The 27432-nt window shown below is 43.8% G+C and overlaps 1 protein-coding gene across 2 annotated transcripts; it reads left to right on the forward strand.

The window, feature by feature from the left end:
* Positions 1-761: 761 nt before the first annotated feature.
* Positions 762-26168, forward strand: LOC142100989 (ficolin-1-like). Of its 2 annotated transcripts, XM_075184977.1 has the most exons (10): positions 762-868; positions 2152-2238; positions 3913-4026; positions 4908-4961; positions 5830-5865; positions 13705-13731; positions 16497-16624; positions 18743-18872; positions 23308-23442; positions 25585-26168. In XM_075184977.1, the coding sequence occupies exons 2-10, from the start codon at positions 2169-2171 to the stop codon at positions 25827-25829; spliced, it is 939 nt and encodes a 312-aa protein (XP_075041078.1). In that variant the 5' UTR covers positions 762-868; positions 2152-2168; the 3' UTR covers positions 25830-26168. The 2 variants fall into 2 exon arrangements, with proteins under 2 accessions (XP_075041078.1, XP_075041077.1); XM_075184976.1 differs by lacking the exon at positions 762-868 and having other exon boundaries at positions 1851-2238.
* The last annotated feature ends 1264 nt before the right edge of the window (positions 26169-27432 follow it).

Raw genomic sequence — 27432 nt, forward strand, 5'->3', positions numbered from 1 at the left:
AATGACGTTGCTTCTTTTTTGATACCAGAGCATCAATATTGGGGCATTTTGATGTCAGAGCAATTTGGATACAGTCTTCAACGTCCAATCAATTTCTCTGCTTTGTTTTTATGTTCGTTAGAGTGTAAAATCCTTGTTCGCAAAGGTAGGTTGTTGCAAAAGGCAGCAACTGTTTGACTGCCTCCTCATGTGCAATTTTGAATGTCTTTGCATCTGTTGACATCCAAAAATATGACAGATCTGCTTTGTTTTCAAATGCAATACGTGCTTCATTATTGCATCGAAGCTCAAGAAGTGCCTCTGCCAGGCCCGGTGCTCCCATTAGGCAAGGTTAGGCAGTTGCCTAGGGCGCCGGGCTCTGGAGGGCGCCACAGATTAAAAATTTATTTAAAACTGCGGCGACCGCTGACCATACCTTTCACGGCCGCCGCACGGCTTCAGATACATCAACAGGGAGGGAGGGGAGGGGGGGGGAAGGGCCATTGATCACCACCGCCGCCTCTCTGCTCCGTCTCCTCCCCTCCACTCACCGACTGTCGGGCGTGACATCATCGTCACGGCCCGACAGTGTCAGTGAGTGGAGGGGAGCAGAGAGGAGGCAAGTTAAGGTAAGAAAAGATCGGGGGGGGGGGGGGCAATTTTGAAAATGTGCCGGGGGAGGGCGGGGGGCGCCGATTTTGAAAATGTGCCTAGGGCGCCAATGACCCTAGCACCGGCCCTGGCCTCTGCCAACCCCTGAGGCTCTTCTGGTACAACAGCAATTTCACATTTAAAGGTCTACAATCCAACTGACAGCATGTGAATCGGCAGCATTACCCCCAGGAAAGTGACAGTATGGAAGTGACAGTATGGAAAACGTAATGGGAATGTAAGTGAATAGAATTTGGTAGTTTTACAATGAAGGCAGCAGGAGAAGTGGCATTATGGCATACCACCGTATACACCTCCACTTCGACCATACCACCGTATACACCTCCACTTCGACCATACCACCGTATACACCCCCACTTCGACCGTACCACCGTATACACCCCCACTTTGACCGTACCACCGTATACACCCCCACTTTGACCGTACCACGGTATACACCCCCTCTTCGACCGTACCACCGTATACAGCTCCACTTCGACCGTACCACCGTATACACCCCCACTTTGACCGTATCACCGTATACACCCCCACTTTGACCATATCACCGTATACACCCCCACTTTGACCATATCACCGTATACACCCCCACTTTGACCATATCACCGTATACACCTCCCCCAATTCGACAGGTGGTTTGAGGAGGAAGCACATTTTATAAGACGTGTGTAAAAACTACATTTTCAAAATACCAAACATGTCAGTAGAGATATGTCGATAACAAGCACATGATCAGTGTAGTTTTTTTATACACATATCTGTTTTGTTTTTATATGCATACTGTTTTGTATGTGTGGTGTATTTTTTTTTTTCAAGCACTTTAACATGGTCTTTCCCTGTTCAACTGTGTTTGTTTTAAACAATTGGGTCTTCATATCACTGGGGTCACAAGTTCCATTCCAGACCATGGCCTTATCTGTGTGGACTTTGCCTTGGGTTTCCTAGTGGTGCTCTTGTTTACTCCCACACTCCAAAAACATGCTGGTAGGTTAATTTACAAAATTAACCCTGTGTGTTTGGGAATTTAGATTGTAAGCTCCATTGGGTCAGGGACTGATGAGAATGGCAACAATTCTTTGTACAGTACTGTGTAATTGGTGGTGCTATATAAGTAAATAAACAATTTGACCAGTACTAAATAATGTGAAAAGTATTTATGTAGCTTCAGTTTCTCTTTAAAGCGTAACATACAGTTCATATAGTCTTTGAAGGATGTTGTATTATCACTAACTATTATTTATACAGCACCAATATATTACGTTGTGCTTTACAAAGAATATTTTATCATTCACATCAGTCCCTGCCCCATTGGAGCTTACAATCTATAGTCCCTACCACACAGACATAAACGCTACAGTTAATTTTGACAGGAGCCAATTGACCGACCACTATGCAAATAAATGGGAGGTGGGATGGATGGGGAGGTCTTGGGTGTTCAACAACAGATCTGTTTATTTCATTTCTGCTTTGTGCTTTATCCACAACCAAATAACTTTATTTCAGAAAAGCTGACAGTCACTATGTGGTACTCAGTTCTCACAGTGATTTGGCTGTTTGCCTTGTTCATTTATGCAGAAGACACTTGTCCAGGTAAGTCAGTGAGGGTCATGTATACAGCAAAGGCATATCTAAATGAGCGGAACATAGTTTTCTAGGTAAAGAAAATAGCATTTTATTTAGAAATATAAAGTAATTCAACATTCAGGGCCTGATTCATCAAGACATGTATCTGCCGATTTAGAGCGTATCGTATGCAAAATCGCTGCCCAAAAATCGTCAGAAAAGTCTGTGACTGCAGCTCTGTTCCGTGCGCCAGCGCACTCAAAGGCTGCTTAATACCACCTACGATTTTGGGGAGCTAACTAGGTAGGAAAGGGGCGTTTTTCTGTACACAGCCACATCCGAATCGAGCTCTGGGCATCTTAAAGTTACTTGTTTTTCTGCACCATCTCTTGCTCCAGCTACAGGACTGGGGGTAAATGTATCAAGCTGAGAGTTTTCCGGCGGGTTTGAAAAACCAATCAGATTCTAGCTGTCATTTACTTTGTGCATTCTACAAAATTTTAGCTAGAATCTGATTGGTTGCTATAGGCAACATCTCCACTTATCAGACCTGCTGGAAAACTCTCAGCTTGATACATTTATACCCTAGTCCTGATCAGTAGTGATGACAGTCTCATATGCATGCTATAACATGTGTTTGCAATCGGGAGCAACTGTAAAAATTTATTTTATGCTCAATAGACATTAACATCATTCTAATAAATGTATTTAATGGAAAACATTTTTTTTTCTGTTTTAACATTTATGCCTGTATTGTTATCAGGTAACAATAATGCAAGATTATTTTTATTTTCCTATGTGTTCTTTTGCAAATTTATATTTCACATAGGTACTGGACGCATCCTGCTGCGTCGGGGGTAGTAGAGCACAGCAGACTTGCCCCCCGATTTCAAAATCGCACGCACCTTGAGATCCGTGCCGTGCTGAAATCGGGCCAAAATATGTCTGTATAATACTGAAATCAGGCCAGTTATGTCTGCTGTAGGGATGTACAGAAGAAATATGGTCTAGTTCACATGAGGAGTATCATTAAGGATTTATAACTACTATTATTAGTTATAAGTAAAAATAAAGTCCCTTAAGGTAAATTGAAGTATCTAACGTTCTAAGTTAAATATAACGGATTTAAAATAATGAAAATTGTTAGATATTGCTAAAAATTAAAATTGGACAGCACTGAGATCGGAAACACTTCTATCCCTACATGCAAATAAATCTTGGGTGTGCTATATATATAATAGAATTTTATTTATTAATTAAAAACTGATTGAAATAACTAAATATTAAATATAAGCTTGATTTACAGGACCCATTTAAAGTCATACATTTAATTTTGCTGATATGGACCTATTTGTCCCCCTAGCACATAAATAAGTATATACCCCCATTACACTTTTGTTACACAACCCATAAAAAAGTTTCTTGAGATTGTGGGTTTACATGGAAATAATGTTGTACAGAGTATAAATGTCACTTTAATGTCCCAAATGATGCATTTAAGCTTTTATATGTTTCTCCTAAATTACTATTTGTTGGAGAATCACTTATGTTTTAAATTCACAATGAAAGTGAGAGGGGACGGGGACATTAGTAGCTGACAATACATCCAGCGGTTGAGCCCAAGTTTAGTATTTTTATTTTTTTTTGTTCTCATTGCCTCTGAATATGATCTACCTCCTATATCGCATGCATTGGTTACAGAAGTGAAGATTGTTGGAATAGGAAACTCCGACAAGTTGACCATTCTCAGAGGCTGTCCCGGGATTCCAGGATCTCCTGGTCAGAAAGGTGACGCTGGTCTACCTGGGGAGCAAGGTGAGCATAACGCCCTGGTTTCAGTGAAATCGGGGGGACCCTATGCATTTTATTTCCCGATTTTTGCTGCTACCAGCACTAGGGTTAATACTGTTTAGCGAAGGGGGGACCCCACGCATTAGCAATAAAGAGCCGGCGGGTCAGGCGGCTGTAATGTCGCACGATTCGCCAGCTCAGCAGACGTTAACAGGTACATACGTACCTGCAGCACCTGTGTAGTAGGGGAGGGACAAAGCAGCCCTACGCCCGAACTCAACAGGCCATGTGTTCCCTGGCTTGATGAATTCGAGTGCACGCAAAGCCAAAAGATGGGCGTCATATTCTGAGTGTGGGTGGCGCTCAGAATACATGCCCTAATGAATCAGGCCAAGGATCTATATCATGGAAGATCAAGATGCTAGAAGAAACACCTAAATTCCTGTAAAACAAATATAAGTGTTAAATGTACAACTAAAAGTAACAATTTTCAAAATCAGTGCTTTTATTATAATTACTTAAGTCTAGGTTAGGCCCAAAAGCACTATGAAAAACTTAAAACACAAAGGTGACCTTAGAAAGCAACACAAAATGTTTTGAATAGTTTATCATAGATAGCGTATGCAGAATGTATATCCCATACCTGCTTACTCTTCCTAACTTGCTTCCAGGAGATGGGTAGGCGAGATAGACAAAGAGGTTCAGGTGGGTGATTAAATTCACGTAATCTGAGTTGCTGTGAGGTGATGACGCAAATCACATCATCTTCCCCCTACCTTGCAGGAGAGTATACAACTATAATATATACCAGTCATAATAACAAAACATAATTACACTGCTAGGTCTTGTTATATATACATATAAATAACTAATTAGTATATTATTTTTTTTTTTTTTACATTAAGGTCAAAAAGGACAAGAGGGAGCTGCAGGGAAGGCTGGGCCGACGGGCCAGAAAGGTCAGTGACTTACAGGAAGCGCACTGTGTACCAGGGAGAATTGTTATTCCTCAACATTCTCTAATACCCTTCTTTTGTGCATGACTTGGGTGTACTACAGGTATGTCAGCGCTGATGCTGAAAAGTGTTGAAAAGAAGAAGAATAATTGATATAATGACAGCAAAGATTTAAAGTGTTCCGTGTACCTGCAAACAGACAGACAGGCTCAGACTAGTATGTTAAGGAATCGCTATGCAAACTAAAATTTAAAGCACAGTGGGTTATATATTACCATTAACATTTATATAGCGCCACTAATTCCGCAGCGCTGTACAGAGAACTCACCCACATCAGTCCCTGCCCCATTGGGGCTTACAGTCTAAATTCCCTAACACACATACAGACAGACTAAGGTCAATTTGTTAGCAGCCAATTAACCTACCAGTATGTTTTTGGAGTGTGGGAGGAAACCGGAGCACCCGGAGGAATCCCACGGGGAGAGCATTCAAACTCCTCACAGATAAGACCACAGTCGGGAATTAAACTAATTGACCCCAGTGCTGTAAGTCAGAAGTGCTAACCACTCAGCCAGCGTGCTAAGTGGGTTTATTCAAAGTAGTATTGAAAGTGCTATAAAAATGTTGTGAGTCATACAGCCACTTTTATTTCAGCCACTGTTGTAGATTCACATCACAATTTCTGTGTTGTTTTTCTTTAGGACTGCGGCACTGACAGTACAGGGGGTAGTCTAGTGCTGGGGTGGTTGTCTATCAGTATTCAGGGGAACAAGAAGTACTAGAGATTTGGTTGTCTGCCAAGGCCCAAAACAACCACAAAACACCCACTTGAAATGCGTGTGAATTTAATTATTATTATTTTTCTTAACAGGAGAGGTTGGTAAACCAGGAGAAAAGGGTGAAAAAGGCGAGTCTCTCACTTTATAGCAAGTATTATTATTTGCTTTGTTAATATTATTGATGTTATTATACTAGCTATATTTTTATTAGTATGGCATTTTTGAATTCAGCACATTGAAGTTGTCTAACAGGTACTGCACATATAAATTGTGTAAACAAATGGCCATTTAGTTTGTGTCTGTAGAATATTTTTAATCAAGCAAAATGGCTGGCAAATTTTAGCCTGGGGGGGGGGGGGGGGGGGGGGGCAAATACAAGCAAGTGCCCCAGGCTTCTCTGATGGAGCAGAAAAATGGGCAAGGCAAAAACCATGGAGGTGCAGTTTGTCTAATGTGGGTGTGGTTTAGTTAGCCAATGATGTCTAAGAAACATTGCTGTGCCAAAGAGCTATAATCAAATGCAACACATAATATTATAACAATGAAGGATTAATGGAAAATGATGATGAGCAGGAGATTAATCAAGAATAGAGGTACCATATATAATATGAGATACCTAGGGCGGGCTTGTTTTTTCTCTGGTTTTGTTTCAAAATATTGCCTTTTTGTCATAGCAGCTGTCCATCAAGCCTATTTAAGGCACATTTGGGTGTGGCTCACAAGCCAGCCCCTTGCCAGATGTAAACCCCTATACCTGGGAGGTGAGTGCATCTGATTTTAACTGCATTTTAATAGTGTTTAAGCATATAGGTCAGTGTAGGACCTGCATATAATGAAGTGCCCTTGACGTTGGGATGCAGGCTTAAATGTTTTGATCAAAATATGAACTAATACCTCTAGTTTTCATTTTGCTAGACACACACAGATATGCAGTGTAAAGGATAAGTGCTGACAACTGTCTTTTTGTTAATCAAAAATGATGGTAATGAAGGTGGCAATGTAGTAATGATTAATTGTGAATGAGGGGTTATATGATGGAGGATGAGTGGTTAATGTTTGATAGTTGAATGCCTTTACAAAACTAAGTGATTCTAGAATGCCAACCCTAATGACATACAAGGGTTGAACACAGCATGATGGAGCCCCAGCTCTTCGAAAAACAGGTAACACTACAGCGGCACCGTCCAGTCAACCTCACCTCTGGGTTAATTGGAACTCATCTACTACATCCAGTGAGATGCTATTTGCTCAGTCATATTTTCTACAGGATGTGCTTTCATGGATACACAGACTAATCTACATAAAATCTCAATCTATAAAATCCTTGTACCTGACATAAAGGCAGATCTAATGTCCCATTACTGTTACAATGCAGCAGTCATGTTGGCCTCACAAGTGTAGAATACAGACAGCCAATCTAGGAGACCAAGGTCACAAGGGCCTTATATTGCTTCACTATAAGCACAGCCCTGTGTGCAGATAGATGTTATTACAATTCGGTCCTACTTACTAGCTCCTAATCAAATGGATGTCAATAATTGCTCAGTTTGTGCTCACACATCCGGCCATGCAACTTCAGCCTGATAAACCGGTTTGCAATATTTGCTGACATCTGAAATCTAGTAATCTATTGAGATGAAACATAATAATCTAAACAAAACATTCTTAATTACTTCCTGTAACATTAGTATTATTAAATTAATGGTTCAATTACATTATTGCTCAGGGCTGTTGAAATACACAGTTGCTAGTAGATGTACATAGCATATTCTACCATGAGTTGTGTATGATATTATGTACCCCGATTGTAAATGATAAGGATAATGGAAGTCACCAACAAGTTCCATGACTGTGGTGGTAAAGTTCTTTAATATTGCTTACAGAAGCGGAGGTGACTTCCTATATCCATTACAAGTCACAGTAAAAGGTGGATTATTACATACAAATAATGAAAACTTAAGTGGTGACATCTCAGTTTACCATTATACAGCTATTATTAGCAGGATCATTCCATATATTGGCATCATTTGTTTATAGCGGACATATAGCCTATATCTATCTATCTAATCTTCAGCTAACAGAATCTTGTTTTCTCTTTCATCCAGTCTGGGGGACACTGCTTACCATGGGTTGTGGAGGGAGCTGGTGGAGTTGGCACCTAACTAGTTAACTTTTAGTACTGCTGACAGACCCCTCCCCTCTACAATCCCCCTGGACTCTTCAGTTTTTTTCAGGTGCCCTGGAGTTGGGCAGCGTTTTTTATAGCTTAGCTTAATTTTAAAAAATTTATTTTATTTTATTTTTTTTACTTTCTTTAGGTGGCAGCGCTGGAGTGTGTTCTATGATAGAGAACACACTCACAGCCAGCAGCGCAGGCATTCTCCTGTCAGATGGGAGCCAGAGGCTCTCACTGACAGGGAAACTTAAAAAAAGGGTGCCTAAACTGAGGAGTGACAAGCGGTCTCATGGACCGCTGCACTCCTCCAGCCTCCCCGATAACCGGCGCTGCCATTACAGGCAGAGAGTGCCGGTTATCGGATTTACAAGTAGCGGCGGCCATCTTGGATTTTCGGGCCAGCAGCGCTACGGAGAGAGGAGGAAGGGGACTATACCACGGTTCCCCCCTCAGGCATAGGAGGAGGGTGCCGGGTATGTCGCTACGGAGACCTCTGTATAGAGGTCTCCACTATCTGCCACGCTCCATTTTTTTTTTATTTTTTTTAAAAAAAACGTCTTTGGAGCTATTGAAGGGGGGGGGGGGGGAGCTAATACATAGAGGTCCCCCTCCTTCCACAGAGAGATGGTATATCCCAGTCTTCTGCGCCAAAGGAAGCCCGGGAAGAGAGAGCAGAGCTGGGGAAGCAGACACTGGACAGACTGCCGTGGACTTCTCCCCTTTGTGGCCCCTGGGCTAAGTATTGCTTTTAAACACACATATTGTTTATTTTTCTGTGGAAAAAAGTAGGCTAGTAAGGTTTACATTATAGTCTCCTACTTGCCTACAAACATTTGGTGTTTAACTATTACAAGTACAACTTTTATTATATAGATTAGTTGTTTCTTGTTATACAATCTGGTTTTTTCCTGCATACATATCTCTCTCTATTCTCTCTGTTTACACAGCTAAATTAACCCTTTAATCTGTGTGATTGGTGTGCCTTCCTTATAAGAATGACAGATAAGGCAAAGGGCCCTATTGCAAAATATTTCACTTGTTCAAAATGTCAAGTAAAATTACCGTGTGGGCAGGGGGACCCTAAATTGGCGCTCTGTTCTGCCTGTGATGCAGGGGCTTCCACTGTGCAGACTCATCAGTCCACAGCCCCTCTGACGGAGGAGCCGGCCTGGGTGGCCTCCCTGACACAGTCGGTTTCCTCCTTAGCTCAGATGGTATTACAATCTAACCAATTGCTATCTAATATGGCTACTTCGGTGGTTTCTAATAATAGCACTCAGCTGGGCCTCCCTGTTACCACAGGGTCCATTGGAGCGTCTTTACCAGGACCTTCCTCCTCCTTTTCTGACCAAACCCCTATCCCCACAGAAGGGGCATGGTCTACAGCTTTCCTTAAAGGTTTAAATAAGCTTAAATTCTTGCTTGAGTCCCCAAACATCCCGTCCGCTAAAAGAAAGAGACCTAGATCAGAAAATCCTATCACGGTCCTTTCAGATTCTGAGGAATCTTCTGAGGATGAGGGGGCAGTTTATTCCGATTCTGACCAAGTTAATTCTTCGGAACAGGAAGATAGTTCTAAAAGCCAATTTGTTAATGTTTTGGTCTTTGCAGTTAGACAGGCGTTGGACCTCCCAGAACCGGAGGATCCTACGCCTAGAGACAGAATTCTTTTTAAAAAAGGCCAAAATAAAGGCTTGCCGTTTTCCCCCGTCTAGGGAACTCGTAGACATTGCAGAAGGAGCATGGAAACTACCTGAGAAGAGGTTCTCAGTTCCCAGAAGATTCTCCTCCTTGTACCCCTTACAGGAGGAGGAGGTAATTCGTTGGGAAAGTATTCCAAAAGTAGATGTTCCCATAGCCCGTTTGGCTAAACACACCTTGCTTCCAGCTCCTGGTTCAGCGTCCCTTCCGGATGCCAATGACCGGAAGGTTGAATCCCAACTGAAATCCATTTTTGCGGCTGTAGGTTCGTCCTTTAGACCCACATTTGCTTCAGCTTGGGTTGCTAGAGCCATGGAAGTATGGGCAGACCAGCTGGCAGAGGCCTTACAGGGCTCTGAATTACTCCCCCTGGCCTTACATTTAAAAGAGGCATCGGGATACATTTATGAGGCGGCACAAAATTCAGCGGCTGTCTCCTCCTCTATACAGGCTGCATCCATTTCAGCCAGAAGAACTCTATGGCTGAAATCCTGGGAAGGAGATGCGGAATCAAAAAAGTCTGTTGAAATCATTCCTTTTTCAGCAGCAGGTTTGTTCGGTCCGGAATTAGATACCTTGATATCCCAGGCAACTGGGGGCAAGAGTACTTCCTTGCCGGTTTTCCCAGGTAGAAGCAGGAAACCCAGGTTCAGCTCCTTCCGTCAGCCCTTTCGAGGATCCTCCTTGTCCAGGGGACAGTCATTTAGGGGTAAACAGCCCAATGCCCGAGGCTCCTCCTCTAGAGGAAGATCCTCGTTTTCGGCCAGGCGCCAGGTCTCCAAGACTCAGGAGAAGCCTGCGTCCTGACGACCACTCGTTTCCCCAGGGGGAAACCCCAGTGGGAGGTCGTCTGTCTTGTTTTCTTCAACAGTGGACAGAGTCCTCCCAAGACTCCTGGATTCGGGGCATTATATCAAGGGGATACAGGATAGACCTGTTGGGTCCCAGACCCCATTGTTTCTTCGTAACCCCTCTACCCCGAGATCCATCCAGAAGACAGGCAATACAGGATTGTGTCGCCTCTCTTCTCTCTCAGAAAGTTGTCTGCAGGGTTCCAGAATTCCAAAAGGGACAGGGTTTTTATTCAAACCTGTTCTGTTCTTTGTGAAGAAGCCGGACGGCTCCTTCCGACCCATTTTAAACCTAAAGACCCTCAATGTGCACCTAAGAGTCGACAGATTTCGGATGGAATCTCTGAGGTCGGTCATAGACTGTTTTATGGCTTCCATAGACATAAAAGATGCATACCTCCACATTCCCATTTTGAAGGACCATCAGTCCCTCCTCAGATTCACTGTAGGACCTTCCCATTATCAGTTTCGGGCCCTCCCTTTCGGCCTCTCCACGGCGCCGAGGGTTTTCACAAAAGTCATGCCGGTTATGGCAGCTCGTCTTCACCTTCTGGGCATCCAGGTCGTGCCTTATCTGGACGACCTGCTCTTCAAATCCTCCTCAGAGAGTTGTTTGCGTTATCACTTGTCCCTTGCCTTGGCGGTTCTCAAGGGCCACGGATGGCTCATCAACTTGAAGAAATCGCAGATGGTTCCGTGTCAACGCATGGTTTTCTTGGGCCTCATCATGGACACCAGGCAGCAAAAGGTGTTCCTGCCTGTCGAAAAGGCCACTTCAATTCAGAGTATAACATCCCAGGTCTTGTCCTCTCCCAGCCCCTCAATCCACTTGTGCATGCGGTTGCTAGGAAAGATTGTGGCCTCCTTCGAGACCATTCCCTTTGCTCGAGCCCACTCTCGCTGTTTTCAGTGGGATCTGTTGACAAAATGGTCAGGATCCCATCTACGCCTGGACCTCCAGAAGATCTCTCTATCCCCGAGGTCCAGAGAATCTCTCCAGTGGTGGCTGATTCAGGATCACTTGACAGTGGGCAGATCCTTCTCTCCGGGGGCGTGGGTCATAGCCACGACAGACGCCAGCCTGAAAGGTTGGGGGGCGGTTATCCTTCACCTCCGGCTTCAGGGCCTTTGGTCGGTTCAGGAATCATCCCTATCCATAAATGTGTTGGAACTGAAGGCGATTCTCTTAGCCCTCAAAGGAGGGCAATCCCTCCTCCAGGGCCACCCTGTCAGAATTCAGTCCGACAATGCTGCGGCTGTGGCATATGTCAACAGACAGGGAGGAACCAAGAGTGCAGCAACAATGAAAATTGCAGCCCAGATTTTGTCTTGGGCAGAACTTCATATTCCGGCTATATCGGCTGTATTCATCCCAGGAATACGCAATTGGAAAGCAGACTATCTCAGTCGCAACCAGATGATGCCGGGGAGTGGTCTCTTCATCCGGAAGTGTTTCAGTCCCTAGTTCAGAGGTGGGGCCTTCCGGACATAGATCTCATGGCCTCCAGACACAACAAGAAGGTTTTCAGGTTTTGCGCAAGGTCAAGAGACCCCTTAGCCGTGGCAGTAGACGTCATGACCATGCCATGGGAGTTCAGGATGGGATACCTATTTCCCCCTATCTAAATGCTTCCTCGCGTTCTCAGACGGGTCAGGCAGGGGGGTCTGCCAGTAATTCTGATAGCTCCCTCATGGCCGCGCCGAGTCTGGTACGCGGACATAATCTCCATGGCAGAAGGACCCGGGGTTCGTCTACCATCTCGAGACGACCTTCTCCTTCAGGGTCCATTCCTACACCAGAATTTACCTCAGCTCAGTTTAACGGCATGGCTGTTGAAGCCAGCCTCTGGAGGGCTAGAGGTTTCTCCCCAGACGTGGTGAACACCCTCATGCGAGCTAGAAAACTAGTTTCAGCTCGCATCTATCACCGGATTTGGAGAGCTTACATTAGATGGTGCGAAGGTAGGACTTGCCACTCATCCTCCTTTCGCCTCACTCGCTTATTAGCTTTCCTTCAGGATGGCCTGGAGGCAGGTCTCAGGTTAGGTTCCCTAAAGGTCCAGGTATCGGCACTTTCGGTTTTTTTCCATATGAAATTAGCCGATTTACCAGATATCAGGACTTTTCTCCAGGGAGTACTGCATATTCAGCCTCCCTATGTTCCGCCGACAGCACCATGGGATCTCAACCTGGTACTGGAAATGCTTAAAGGGCCTCCTTTTGAGCCCTTGCATGTGGCAGAATTAAAGTGGTTGACCTGGAAGGTCCTCTTTCTTTTAGCTATCGCTTCTGCTCGAAGAGTTTCGGAATTAGGAGCCTTGTCTTGTCGGGAACCATATTTGGTTTTCCACAAGGACAGAGAGGTCTTAAGAACCCTTCCTTCCTTCGTTCCGAAGGTAGTTTCGGCTTTTCACCTTAACCAGGAAATTGTAGTTCCGGCTTTTTCATCCACTTCCAAATCTGATCACCAGACTATGGAAAAGTTAGATGTGGTTAGGGCTCTGCGCATCTATGTAAAAAGAACGTCTCAAATTAGACGTACAGATTCTTTGTTTGTTCTCTATGATGCTAATAAGAGAGGCTGGCCAGCCTCTAAACAGTCCATCGCTAGATGGATTACAGCAACCATTAGACATGCTTACATAAAGGCTAACCGTCCTGTGCCGGAGAGACTTACGGCCCATTCCACCAGATCGGTAGGGGCGTCGTGGGCAGCGAGAAATGGGGCTTCTGCGGACCAGCTTTGCAGAGCAGCCACCTGGTCCTCTGTCCACACGTTTACAAAGTTTTACCAATTTAATGTATTTGCATCTTCTGATGCAAATTTCGCTCGTAATGCTTTGCGAGCGGGATTTTCAGAGTAGTCCCACCCTTAGGAGACTGCTTTAGAACGTCCCCATGGTAAGCAGTGTCCCCCAGACTGGATGAAAGAGAAAAGAGGATTTATGTACTTACGTTAAATCCGTTTCTCTGATTCCGTCTGAGGGACACTGCGATCCCTCCCTTCTTCTGTTCTTCTGTGTGCTCTTGTTTGACTGGCCTTACTCCTAGGGCTTTTTAATAAACTGAAGAGTCCAGGGGGATTGTAGAGGGGAGGGGTCTGTCGGCAGTACTAAAAGTTAACTAGTTAGGTGCCAACTCCACCAGCTCCCCTCCACAACCCATGGTAATCAGTGTCCCCCAGACGGAATCAGAGAAACGGATTTAACGTAAGTACATAAATCCTCTTTTATCATCAGGAGAGGCAGCTACCGCGTCATCATACCGTAAGTAGAAAACTCAAATGAACAATTTTAACAATGTTAAAGATTGAAAAAAATACTATAACACTGATCTATATATTATCAATCAGTGACAATGTGATCTTTGATTGTCAATGTGTTCATTTATGGCTGTGCTCCTTTGTGGAAGGATTTGTTCACACAGATGACAGTAGTTCCTTATAGGTCTGTTTTTGTTTTTTTTTGTGGATATTCTACAATCATCATCACCATCATCATCACCATTTATTTATATAGCGCCATTAATTCCGCAGCGATGACATCTCACTCACATCAGTCCCTGCCCGATAGGGAATTCGGACTGTAAGCCCCAAGCACACACACACACAGGTCAATTTGTTAGCAGCAAATTAACCTACCAGTATGTTTTTGGAGTGTGGGAGGAAACCGGAGCACCTGGAGGAAACCCACGCAAACACGGGGAGAACATACAAACTCCTCACAGATAAGGCCATGGTCGGGAATTGAACTCATGACCCCAGTGCTGTAAGGCAGAATGCTAACCACTAGCCCACTGTGCTGCCCAATGCAAATTTTCGTATTTTACACTAAGCAAATGGTCATACACAACTCAGCAAGAGCTCCACTGTGTAAACAACGGGTTATGGTATATTTCAGAGGTCTGTTTTTGCCACCTTTCTTTGAGAGGTTAATCAGAAATTCTTTATTAATCAGCGATGTGTTATTGCCCAGCCACAGATACTCGAACATTGAAAGATTGAGAAATTTCTTCGGCTGAAATGACCACATGAGAGCTGGTATATTTATTGTAGGAATAAAACAGTCCATGTTTCTGGAGATCTCTTTACATATTTGTAACCAGTGAAACTATCAACATGACAGGTGTCATTAATAGATACCAGCACTATAAGGAAGCAAATAGTTAAATTATCTCTCTAAGGAATCTATATAGCATAATCATGTTTCCTAAGCATGAGTGGAAAATAACATTCTGTTTAATGGACTTACCATGCATATGCAATATTTTAGAGAGTTAATATGAAGTGTGTTTGAACAAACAGGTAATAAAACCAGTTGTAAAACAGATTAACACACCCACACACTTGTTTCAGTGACCTAACGGATATGGAGGGGTGGGCAAGCAAATCTGTTTAAAAATAAAGAAATTGTTTTAGAAATTGTCAATTTTTAGGTGCAAGTCTGCCACTGAGGAACTGTTCAATTCTAGCCTTCCCCCAGATGTCAGATTACTTAAATAATATGTGAGTGTCATTTTTTTGTTTCTATTCCTGTTTTAATTTAAGAAAATTATTATTTTTGACATATTAAACTTCTTTTAATAATGTTCAGTCTTTGTTTTTTTTAAAGAATTCACCCGTCAGAGAGGCTGGCTTTTTTATAAAACTACATTTAAATCAGATAATTCTTTGGTTTCCAATATGTCTGATTAACTTAGGTTTGATTGTATTGTGGGATAAGTCAGGGGGTGATTGAATATTTCCAAAGAGTGTCAGCTCTTGAACTAAATCTTAATGGTGGTAGAAGCGGGTGTTTAATAGTGAGTGTGAGATATAATTTTGAAGGCAGACAAAGGGCTAGATTTACTAAGCTGCGGGTTTGAAAAAGTGGGGATGTTGCCTATGGCAACCAATCAGATTCTAGCTGTCATTTTGTATAATGTACTAAATAAATGAAAGCTAGAATCTGATTGGTTGCCATAGGTAACATCCCCACTTTTTCAAACCCGCAGCTTAGTAAATCTAGCCCCAAGTGGTTTTTTGGTTTTTTTTCTGCCGATTAAACCTTTCACACCCACATGTCACACATGTCCAGGAGGGTTTGGTCATGACAATAATATTGATAACATTGGATTTTTGATGCTGGTGATGACAGGCCTAACGAGTATGCAGCCACATCGAAATATACTTACATTCTTACAAAGTATTATGTAATGCACATATGCTAATATACATGCTAATCAAATACACATGTAAGAGCGCATAAGGTGTATCTAAAGATACTTTAAACTCTAAATAAGATGCATCGCTAAGCGTCATGCAGAGCTTGCATGTGCGTGCCTTTGCTGTACTCTTGTTGTGATCCTCTTCTCCATGCACAAGTGGCTGCAAGTTATTTGTAACTCCAAATCCAGGTGCAAGTTGTGGCACATGCCCAGTGCATCAAAGCGCATTTTTACATGGCACAAATAGACTTATTCCCAATTGTAAATCAGGACCCTAATGTATAATCATTGTCATTTATTATAAAGATATTGCTTGCGTGGTAGATGCAGACTTAATTACAGAGGAGTGTTATAGTAGCCTAGTTTTGTATTATATGCCTATGATTTGGTGCTTCTTGTGGCTTGAAACATATCGGCAGCCATTTGTCTGCATTTTGTTATTAATATGGAGTTCATTACTGGTGGTAGTTCCTGTGTACTAATTACCTATTGGATGACGCTTCTCTTATCGTTCACGAAGGTGCTGGGAGTGTTTACGCAGCGGGGAATATTCACAAGTGGGACTGGAGTAGGACCAGTTTACTATTTTTTGAATATTGGTTCAATCCAAAATGGCTGCTTGACTGCTTCCACTGTCTGCAGATGACAGGTGCACATCAAAGACCGCTGTTGTTACTTCAAAATGTAGACAAAACAGGACCTTATTTATTGACCATAACCATTCAAATCTACCTTTTTAGTTTATTTTGAATATTTGTGAATTAGCAGTTATCTGCATGAAGTTGTGGTGTACATCTGCTAAACGTTATCACTCTTTATCCTTCAGCTGTGAAAAACTGTAAGGAACTACTGGACCAGGGGGAAGTACTAAGTGACTGGTACACGATATACCCAGAGGGCCAGAAGCCTCTAAAGGTGCTGTGCGATATGCACACTGACGGAGGAGGCTGGATAGTAAGTTTTGAGCAAATACCTAATATTATCAGAGTTTAGAAAATAATAGACATTGGCTGAATCATCAAGCTGCGTGTTTGAAAAAGTGGAGTTGTTGCCTATAGCAACCAATCAGATTCTAGCTGTCATTTTGTAGAATGTACTAAATAAATGATAACTAGAATCCGATTGGTTGCTATAGGCAACATCCCCACTTTTTCAAACCGCCAGCTTGATAAATTTACCCCATGAGGTACGGTCAATTGTGTTTGGAATAATACACAGCATTACTTTACTGCACCAGTCCAGGATTTTATTTATCTATTTCTTGTCAAGACGTGAACCTTTTGCACTCCGCCAGAGCCTAAAAAGCTCTTAAGTGGACTACATCAATTTTATTCTTGTATGAAGAAGTGGAAAATCAGTTTGTTTGGTGGCTTCCATAATCACAAAGCCTTTTTGTTTACCAATAACAAGACCCCTACTGTACACAAAGCCTTAGCCCTTAGAACAGCTAAATATATTCTGTATAGAAATTGAACATTCTATACCTTAGATCAAGTAAATGCTGAGGGTTCCATCAAAGTACTATTTTTGAGAAGGAAAAATATTGAGTTCAGGGGTTATTTAAAGTGGAAAGCGCCTAAACTAGATCAAAATACCCGTATGAAGGTCCACACAGCCAAAACTGTATATTAACCTAGTCAAACTTGTGGGGAGACGTCATCATCCAGCGAACTTGCTATATACTGAATAAAATTCACTCACTCTGTGACATAAGAAACACTAGGGGGTAAATGTACCAAGCTGAGAGTTTTTCGGCAGGTTTGAAAAGTGCAGATGTTGCCTATAGCAACCAATCAGATTCTAGCTGTCATTTTGTAGAATGTACTAAATAAATGATAGCTAGAATCTAATTGGTTTTTCAAACCCACCGGAAAAGTCTCAGATTGATACATTTACCCCTAGGAGGAGAACCAAATGATAGAAATGATCCCTCGTCAGCAGAGCTGGATTAAGACCTCATGAGGCCCTAGGCAAGATATTGGTTGGGGGGCCCCCTCCCTGAAACAATCCATAGCACTATGTTTTTTTAGCATACCATATACTCCTATAGCTGAGTAGAAGGAAAGCTAAGGAGGTGTGGTCATATCATTGGGGGCGTGGCTTGCATCGTTGGGGGCGTATCTAGCAGCAACAACCAATGTACCTAGTAACAACCTAGCAGTTGTCACTTTTGTCCCTCCATCATCACACTGTGCCCCTTCATTGTTAATTTTGCCCCTTCACAATATCACATGTGCCCCTTCCAGCGCTATTAGACAGTGAAATAATTGAGTAAAATATGTATATGACAAACCTATTAGGCTTTACTTATTCTAAATCCCATTACAGGAAAACAAATGTGGATGCCCAGATACAAATGAAAGCAAATTCAATTGTAGATGCCAAGATACAAATGAATAATCACTATCAGAATAAACAATAAACACAAAGGTGCACAAGATGGGTTGTCACAAAAAATATGTAAATTGGAAAGAAAAAAGAAACAATAGAAAAAATAGAACTGTCCTGAACCCCTGAAAAATTGGTTGCTCCTAAATCCTTATATTCAGGATAGGAAGATGCGAGGGCGTGAAACGCCCAGAGTACTTGCGGTGTTGCTGAGCCCAAATGTCAGTTCCACATGTTGAATGTCCCAGAGGAAGGGTGGCTGATCCGCGTGCTGCAAAGCGAAAATTTTGCTCTCCAACAGGAAACAGGAAGAAGTGTGCGTTCCACGGTGGAACGCACGCTATGTCCTGTTTCCAAATAATGTCCCGACTGGTCTCGTCACTTTTGTGACTTTTTCAATATTTTTTTTTCATTGCTGGCACCTCCACCACCCACAGGGCCCCCTGGGACCGCTGAGCCCTAGGCAATTGCCTAGGTTGCCTAGCGGTAAATCCGGCCCTGACCGTCAGGAGGATTGCATGTAACTTGAGGCCTGCCGGTTGCCCGCCATTGCAGTAGGTAATGTTTTTCTGTTAGTAGTTCTCAATCACTTCATATCTACTAGAACTGGATTTCCAGTGCTATACAGATTGAGGAAACTCTACCAAAGATATGAAAAAGTTACGGTTCTCCTCCTCGTTATAGGTTTTCCAGAGGCGCTGGGATGGCTCAGTGGACTTCTTTCGTGATTGGAATTCTTACAAGAAAGGGTTTGGCAGCCGCCTAAATGAGTTCTGGCTAGGAAATGATAATCTTCATATGTTAACATCATCAGGTAATGATCACCATGGTCACACAAGTGTGTGAGAGTGTGTATGTGTGTGCGCACAAGCATATAAACACTAGAAAGCGTGAAATTATTGCACTGGTCGTAGCGTGGCATGTTGTAACACAACAGATAGTGCACAAAGAATATGTGTAGCAAGCAAGGCACACGGTCTCTAACGGAGGAGAAATATTCACCAGGGATTCCCGCAAGGGGATATGGTCTTAGCTGCTCTCGACCGCAGGTCGCGGTTCTCTAGGGGGCGCAGAGCAGATAGTTGGAGAACCAAGAATTAGCTGTAAGGCAGAATGGAATGTAACCTCAGGTATGTAGTAATTCAGAAACTGGACGGATGCGGAGCGATGCAGTATAGCCACAGGTCTTGACTGTGGAATAAGCTGAACAGGTAATGCTGTGAAGCGCTGAGCTGCAGAGGGCAGAAGCATTGAGATCCACACAGGTGTTAGAACTCTGCAACAGGACCGATGATGAATGAAACTGCAGCAGAGGAATGAACGGCCTAACCCACTAAGTCGGGTACATAGGTAAGTATAAGCACAAACAGAAGTCAGAGGTGATTGCTTCCTATGAGGTATGGAGACCTGATGATCTGACACCCGTAGAATGGACTACTTGCTTGTGTGCCAACCTGGATTAGTCTAGGCACACACTAGGGGCCTGATTCATTAAGGAACTTAAATTAAGAAACTTCTTATTTCAGTCTCCTGGACAAAACCATGAAAAAACAGCCAGTGCTACATGAAAAAACAGTCAGTATTTAACTTATGTGCAAAACAGAAAACCAATTTGCACCCCTTTCATTGTAACATGGTTTTGTCCAGGAGACATAAATAAGAAGTTTCTTGATTTAAGTTCCTTAAGAAATCAGGCCCTAGAAGTTTTTCAGCCAACTATCGGGCCAAACACCCGATAAACGACCGTATAGCCGGACATCACATTAGTGTGTATACTTATGCTATGAACGAGAGTCATTCCAAAGTACCAATCGTTCGTTGATTGATCGTTCTGTTTAAAGATCTCATTCCAAACGCCTTCTGATCCTGCAGTGTGTATGAATTCACGACCAATTGCCGATATAAAGGGAACTGACTGGTAATCATCCAATCACCGCGGAGCAGAGATTTTAAAGTTTCCGGGGATGCGCATGTGCAGGATACTTGGCAAGTTGGTGTCCGAGAATAGAGGAACGCCAGGCTGTACGGCAGATAGCGGTAACCAAGGAAAATCCATGTACGTAAGGGTCAGAATGGAACTTAACCGGTGAGATGCGTGATAGAAGGTAGTGGCCAAAGCCTTCTCCACTAGCTGGTATTCATGGCCCGCAAGGCTGTGATATCTTTCCGACTCTCTGGCGAGACTTTCGTCTGCACGTCCCATGCATTAGCCAAACAATAACATACCAGTCCAGTGGCCTTTTTCATGTAGCCGCATCTTGTTTTATTTAGCTGCTTAAAAATAAACATAAACAAAAGTCCTAGCTTGTCTGGATCTAATACATTAAGGAATAACCTCTAAAGTGGAAGGCGCTAATGTCCCACACAGACCAAATAACAGAACTGCATACCTTACGTACCATTAATATGTTTGGAAATTATATTGTGTATGTTATTATTTCTCTTTAATGTTTTTGTTTTACACTTTTGGCAAGAATATTTTACAACATGTAATAAAGCGCCCATCTACTGGTTCATTTGTGTCACCAATGCCTGGAATTTCAGTTTGACAGCAAGAGTGGCTTGCTTGAGAGCCAACAGATGTGCTTTGTGTGTTACTAACAATTCCTGCTGCAGTGCAAGATACTATTCTACCCCAGCAAAATCCATTTTTGAGCAGCAGCAAAATGGCATGAACCTGTCTCAGATGATGGAGACCACTGGAGTGCTCCAGAAGGAGGCCCCGATGGCAGGGGGAGCGGACAGAAACACACTTCTATTGACCAAAGAGCTTGCCCTGAGTAGAGGATTGGTTACGGATTATTCCATGGTTAAATGGTTGGAAAAGAATAAGATCACAGTAGCCGTAAGCTGTGATCATAAGGAGAGAAGACTGTACAATAGTGGGGGTCAGAGGAGTGGAGACTGTAGAATATTTGGAGGAAGGTGGGTGCAGGTGTTAAATTATTCCAAGGTGACATAATCTATACACAGCTCCGTGTTATTGTTCCAGTCAGGATGGAAACAGGTGCCTAGTTATGCAAGCAGACATATGCAATGCACATCTGTGTGTGTATATATATATATATATATATATATATGTTTTATTGTCTATAATATGTAAAATCTATACACATAAACATAAGAATATTATAATAAGTAATCAAATATAATGTCACTTCAGGAAATACATGAGACTGTAATGAGAATATGTAGTTTCACATATGGTAAAAAGACACTTGTATACAGCAACACATAAATGTCATGTGGAGCGTGTAAAATAGGTTCACAATTTATTATTCATTAAAAGCATGTTATTCCCAGTTGCCTGACGTTCTGACATCGCACCACGTGGGAGAGGTAGAGACGTCTTAAATTTACATACATACGCCCAGAAAGGAGTCGCTGTTCTAGGAACTATCGGCAGTTGGCCGAGCAATTGGTTGTGAATTCATACACACTACAGGATCGGAAGGCGTTTGGAATGAGATCATTAAACAGAACGACCAATCAACTGAAACGAACGATTGGTACTATGGAGTGACTCTCGTTCATTGTGTAAGTATACACACTAATGTGATGTCATCATCATCATCATTTATTTATACAGCGCCACTGATTCCGCAGCGCTAAACAGAGAACTCACTCACATCAGTCCCTGCCCCATTGGAGCTTGCAGTCTAAATTCCCTAATATAGATACACACTCACACACAGACAGATATAGAGGGAGAGACTAGGATCAATTTTTATAGCAGCCAATTAACCTACCAGTATGTTTTTGGAGTGTGGGAGGAAACCGGAGCACCCGGAGGAAACCCACGCAAACACAGGAAGAACATACAAACTCCACACAGGTAAGGCCATGGTCGGGAATCGAACTCATGACCCCAGTGCTGTGAGGCAGAAGTGCTAACCATTAGGCCACTGTGCTGTGATGTCGGGCTAAACGGTCGTTTATCGGGTGTTGGGCCCGATAGTTGGCTGAAAAAGTTCTAGTGTGTGCCTACCTAATCCAGGTTGGCACACAAGCAAGTAGTCAGATGTAAGCTGGGTCAGCACACAAAGGGGTTGGTTGTTAGTAAACCGGGTCAACACACAAAGCGGGTGAAGGTAAATACAAGAGCAAGTGGCGACCTCTAATGGCTGGAGGTGGAATTGTCAGATCAAAATGGTCTAAGGACACCCACTTAACAAAGACTAAACACTCAGTTTTACTTCTTGAAGTTCAGTAGAACGTCTTGTCCCGTGACACAAAAAAAAATCTCAGTTTGGTGTGTGGACGCAAAATACGGAGCATTGTTGCTCGAACCCGCGTGCAGGAAAGTAGACACCGATCTGCCCAGCTCCTCACATCTAAAAGAGCAAAGTTCTGCTCTGCTTCAGTTTCCACAATTTTGCATTGTTTCCCTCAAAAAAATGGATTTGCACTCTGGGGACACCTTGGTTCGGCCCCCAGTGTATATGATCCTCTCTTCAGCTGGCCAGGAGCAATTCCAGCAACATTTCAGCAAAGGTTCCTTAATCTAAGTACAAGTCTAGTTGTGTAAAATTTCCTCCAAATATGGAAAACCCCTTTAATAACATGTTCTGACAGCACTAATTTATGATTTATTGTACATAATTCTCCACGCTGGTCTTTTAGTTAAGCTGGGTACACACTACAGTGTTTTCATCCAATAATCGGCTCAAACAGCCGACATACGACCGCTCGTTCAAAAGTCGGGTCAGTGTGTGCAGTGACACGATGGTCGAAAGTCTGCCCAAATGGACGATTGTCGCCTCACTTGGTTGGTCGTACCGTTTAATATTTTCGGTCCAATCTGGTTTCCGCTGTGTAGTGTATATAAACTTCTGACCGATCCACAACAGTGAGTACGAAATTACAGTCATTGCTCACGACAACATGGCTGTAAAAAGTCACTAAAGGGACGTCCGCTCTTCCCTATATCGTACTAAACAAGGCTAGTGTGTATGTAGTCCATGGACCGAGCGATCGGACCATCCATCGCATGTAAAATCGCTCTGCATAAAAAGTTGGTCGAAATTTCTGTAGTGTGTACCCAGCTTTAGGGTGTCTATTCCATACAACTTAACTTCTCAGCTTGATTAATGAACAATAAATATATGGCCAGTTTGCTCATTAAGGACAAGAAGAAATTGATGTAATGTATCATGTCCATTTTCTCACATCCACTAGATTTGTTTTGTAATTCTGCAATGAACGTTGAAACGCTCATTCCTAGTAATGTATTTTCCTTTTCTTACTAGCCACATGGGAGCTGCGTGTTGACCTTCAAGACTTCGGATCAACAAAGCATTTTGCTAAATATAACTCATTCCAACTTTTGGGAGAATCTGAAAATTACAAATTATTACTTGGGAGCTTCAGTGGTGGTAGTGGAGGTATGAGATGGAGAAGCAGTTAATCTGTCACTAACAGTGTGCATTATTGAAGGAAACAAATATTTAACTTTAATTTGCCATTTATGCAACCTCAAGTTGGTCTATGGCCTCACCGTAATCTGTATCCTCACCCATATTGTGCCTAGATATTTACCCAGTAATATCAGCAAATTTATGCCCAGTAATGTGCCCAGCAGCAATACTATACATGACCTATGATGTCTGTGCTTCATTCCCACTGACTGACCGGGGGTGGCTAACTATTCAGAGACCAAGGGGTAAATTTATCAAGCTGCAATTTTCCGTTGAGGTTTGAAAAGTGGAGATGTTGCCCATAGCAACCAATCAGATTCTAGTTAACATTTATTTAGCACATTGTACAAAATGACAGCTAGATTCTGATTGGTTGCTCTAGGCAACGTCTCCACCTTTCAAACCCGCAGCTTCATAAAATTACCCCCAAGAACCCAAAAATTTTCATAGATACGGCTAAAAGCCAACTTTACCTTTTATATATGTGGGCATATACACAGTATAAACACGTGCATATATACAGTACACACATAGATTGAAAATATAACATAATTTACAATCTTGCTAAGCAAAAAAGAAAATATCCAAGATTGCCAAAATGTTTAGAATAATCATGAAATCAGCACAGCTCTGCACTGCACAGCACTTACCTCGCTGCTGTGTCCAGTGAAGGAGGGTTCAAAGGTTACTTATAGTCTCTGCACAGTAGGTCACGCTGCTTCTGTATCCACAGTCACTGTGGAGGGAACTGTTGAAGTGGGGATACAAAAAAGTCATAAATGGCCAGCAGGCCCCTCACACCTCTTTACATGTCCATCAGATCTCCCCGCATACCATTTACATGCATATCAGCCTCCCCATGTCATCAGACCTCTCCACATGCCATCACATCTACCCACATGCTCCAGAAATGCCCATCAGATATCCTGACCTGTCCGAATGCCCATCAGACCACTCTGCCTGTCATCATTTCTCCCCACATGCACATTAGACCTCGCCCATGCAGATCAGACCTCCCCAAATGTCCATCAGACCTCTCCACCAGATTTTAAAAAACATACCCCTTATATGCCATCAGACCTCCCCAGATGGCAAAACTCGACTCAGCAGCCTATTTTAAATTAAAAAAATGCAAGTGGCTCATTGACCCAGCCCAAGGTAGCCCACTATGGGACTGGCCCGGAGTGCAGATGCCCCCCAGCCCTGCCTGCCCCTGCTTACTTGCCAGTCAGCCTCACCACATGCCATCAGATCTATCCACATTTCCCATACATGCCATCAGAGCTACACACATGCACCATTACATACCTCTCACACCTCCCACACTTAGCCGCTGGATCCAGCGCAGACGAAGGAGGGAGAGCACACTACATACAGGGGCAAATGCAGCATTTGTAGAGGGGGGTTTCCACACCATGCCGCCAGTGGGCGTGACCAGCATGCATGGGGCCGTGGCTATAATATTAGATGCTCTCCAACTCTTCCTATCCCCATAATATACATGGGCAATGCTGCATGCACTACTGTTAGGTGCACACAGCTCTCCCTTTTCAAGCAGAGCTGTGTGAAGCGGGGGCAGGGTCCAGCCACCTCAATTATACAGTGCTCCAGGCTTGGAGGGGGGTTTCCAGGCTCTAGGAACCCCCCCCCCCTCGGTTTGCCTATGACATGCTCTCCTCTTCCTTCCGTGATTGACTGTGACACTCAGACCTCCCTGCGTTGTGCAGCAGAGGTCACCTGATGCGGCTGTTCTCGGATTGTTGAACGGCCAAATGTGTTCTTACCTGCACCTGCCAGTGCCTGAAGCTCCTCCCAGCTAGGAGCCACATCTCAAAGATAAAAGAGCTGCTGGTTGCCCACCGCTGGACTAGACTGCATTCATTACCTATGTAGGTTAATTTGGTGAATTATAAAATTAAATGTCCCCAGGAACTGCCCTACTAAGTTCCTGAACAATTAATTAAACTTTAATACTGATTAAATGTTTCTTCTAATTGACATCTCTATTTCTATTTGTAGTTTTTTCCTACTGGCTTATTTTCATTGTTTGCCTTTCATGTTCCTTTCAGTAGCTTGGGCTTGTTAATTGTTTATTGTCTTCTTTCTCAGGTGATTCACTGACTTACCATGCTAACATGTCCTTTTCCACCACGGACAAAGACTTGAGTCCGGGCAACTGCGCCCAAACATATAAAGGAGGCTGGTGGTACAAGACCTGTCACTATGCCAGCCTGAATGGAAACTATTGGCAAGGGCCACACACTACTTATGCAGATGGAATCAACTGGAATACTGGCAAGGGTAACCATTACTCCTACAAGTTTTCTGAAATGAAGATTAGGCCAGTCCAATAAAGACAGTCAAGTGTCAGATTGAAATATAAGGATCCAGCAAGATGTACAAGACCCACTGCTCAAAAATCACATTTCTACTGAAAATGTACAATTGCATGCAATATATGCATTTTGTCATAACATTATTTATTCTAGTTAGACAATCCGCCACAAAGGGAGCCAAAAGAGATCAAATATATATTATGTGTAAGGCAAATTAAAATCCTGACATAATCTTAATCAAACATGCAACTTTTGCACTCACCGATATACAGATACCGTATTTCCCCATGTATAAGACGCACCTTTTTCCCCAAAATTTTGGGTCTAAAACCTGGGTGCGTCTTATACAGGGGTAGCGGGGATGCAGGGGTGGCAGCGTTACAGGGGAAGCGGGGGGGGGGGTCGAGGGGGAGCGGGGCAGCGTTACAGGGAGGGGGACAGGTAGAGAGTGGCAGCGGGGATTCAGCAGGCGGGGGACAGGCAGAGAGTGGCAGCGGGGATCCAGAAGGCGGGGGACAGGCAGAGAGTGGCAGCGGGGATCCAGCAGGCGGGGACAGGCAGAGAGTGGCAGAGGGGATCCAGCAGGCGGGGACAGGCAGAGAGTGGCAGCGGGGATCCAGAAGGCGGGGACAGGCAGCGAGTGGCAGCGGGGATCCAGCAGGCGGGGACAGGCAGAGAGTGGCAGAGGGGATCTAGCAGGCGGGGACAGGCAGAGAGTGGCAGCGGGGATCCAGAAGGCGGGGGACAGGCAGAGAGTGGCAGCGGGGATCCAGAAGGCGGGGGACAGGCAGAGAGTGGCAGAGGGGATCCAGCAGGCGGGGACAGGCAGAGAGTGGCAGCGGGGATCCAGCAGGCGGGGACAGGCAGAGAGTGGCAGAGGGGATCCAGCAGGCGGGGACAGGCAGAGAGTGGCAGAGGGGATCCAGCAGGCGGGGACAGGCAGAGAGTGGCAGCGGGGATCCAGAAGGCGGGGGACAGGCAGAGAGTGGCAGAGGGGATCCAGCAGGCGGGGACAGGCAGAGAGTGGCAGAGGGGATCCAGCAGGCGGGGACAGGCAAGAAGAGGCAGCGGGGATCCAGCAGGCGGGGACAGGCAGAGAGTGGCAGAGGGGATCCAGCAGGCAGGGACAGGCAGAGAGAGGCAGCGGGGATCCAGCAGGCGGGGGACAGGCAGTGTGGCAGCGGGGATCCAAGAGGAGGGGGACAGAGGCACAGTGGCAGCGATTGCAGGGAGTGTGTGCTGCCCGGCTGCTCTGATCACAATCAGAGCAGCCGGCCATTACACTCTCCCTGCCTTTTTTGCTAGCTATAATCATTTTTATTTTTTTTTAAATTTCGGGGCCAAAATTAAGGTGTGTCTTATACATGGGGAAATACGGTATGTGCTGTTAGTCAAACCTGCAAATTACCATGACCGAAGAGCTGAATAAAGAATATACAGTGCTCAAAGACAGCTAAAGTCGGCTTACAGTAAATACACTATTCCTTACATTATACTTTATATAAATAAGCAGTGGTAGGAGTGGGGGTGTATACGGTGGTATCCCATACCGACACTTCTCAGACTGCCTTCAATGTAAAACTAGCAAATTCCATTCACTTACTTTCCAATTACATTTTCC

This window comes from Mixophyes fleayi, chromosome 9, assembly GCF_038048845.1.
Source record: "Mixophyes fleayi isolate aMixFle1 chromosome 9, aMixFle1.hap1, whole genome shotgun sequence".
In the NCBI taxonomy this organism is placed as follows: Eukaryota; Metazoa; Chordata; class Amphibia; order Anura; family Limnodynastidae; genus Mixophyes; species Mixophyes fleayi.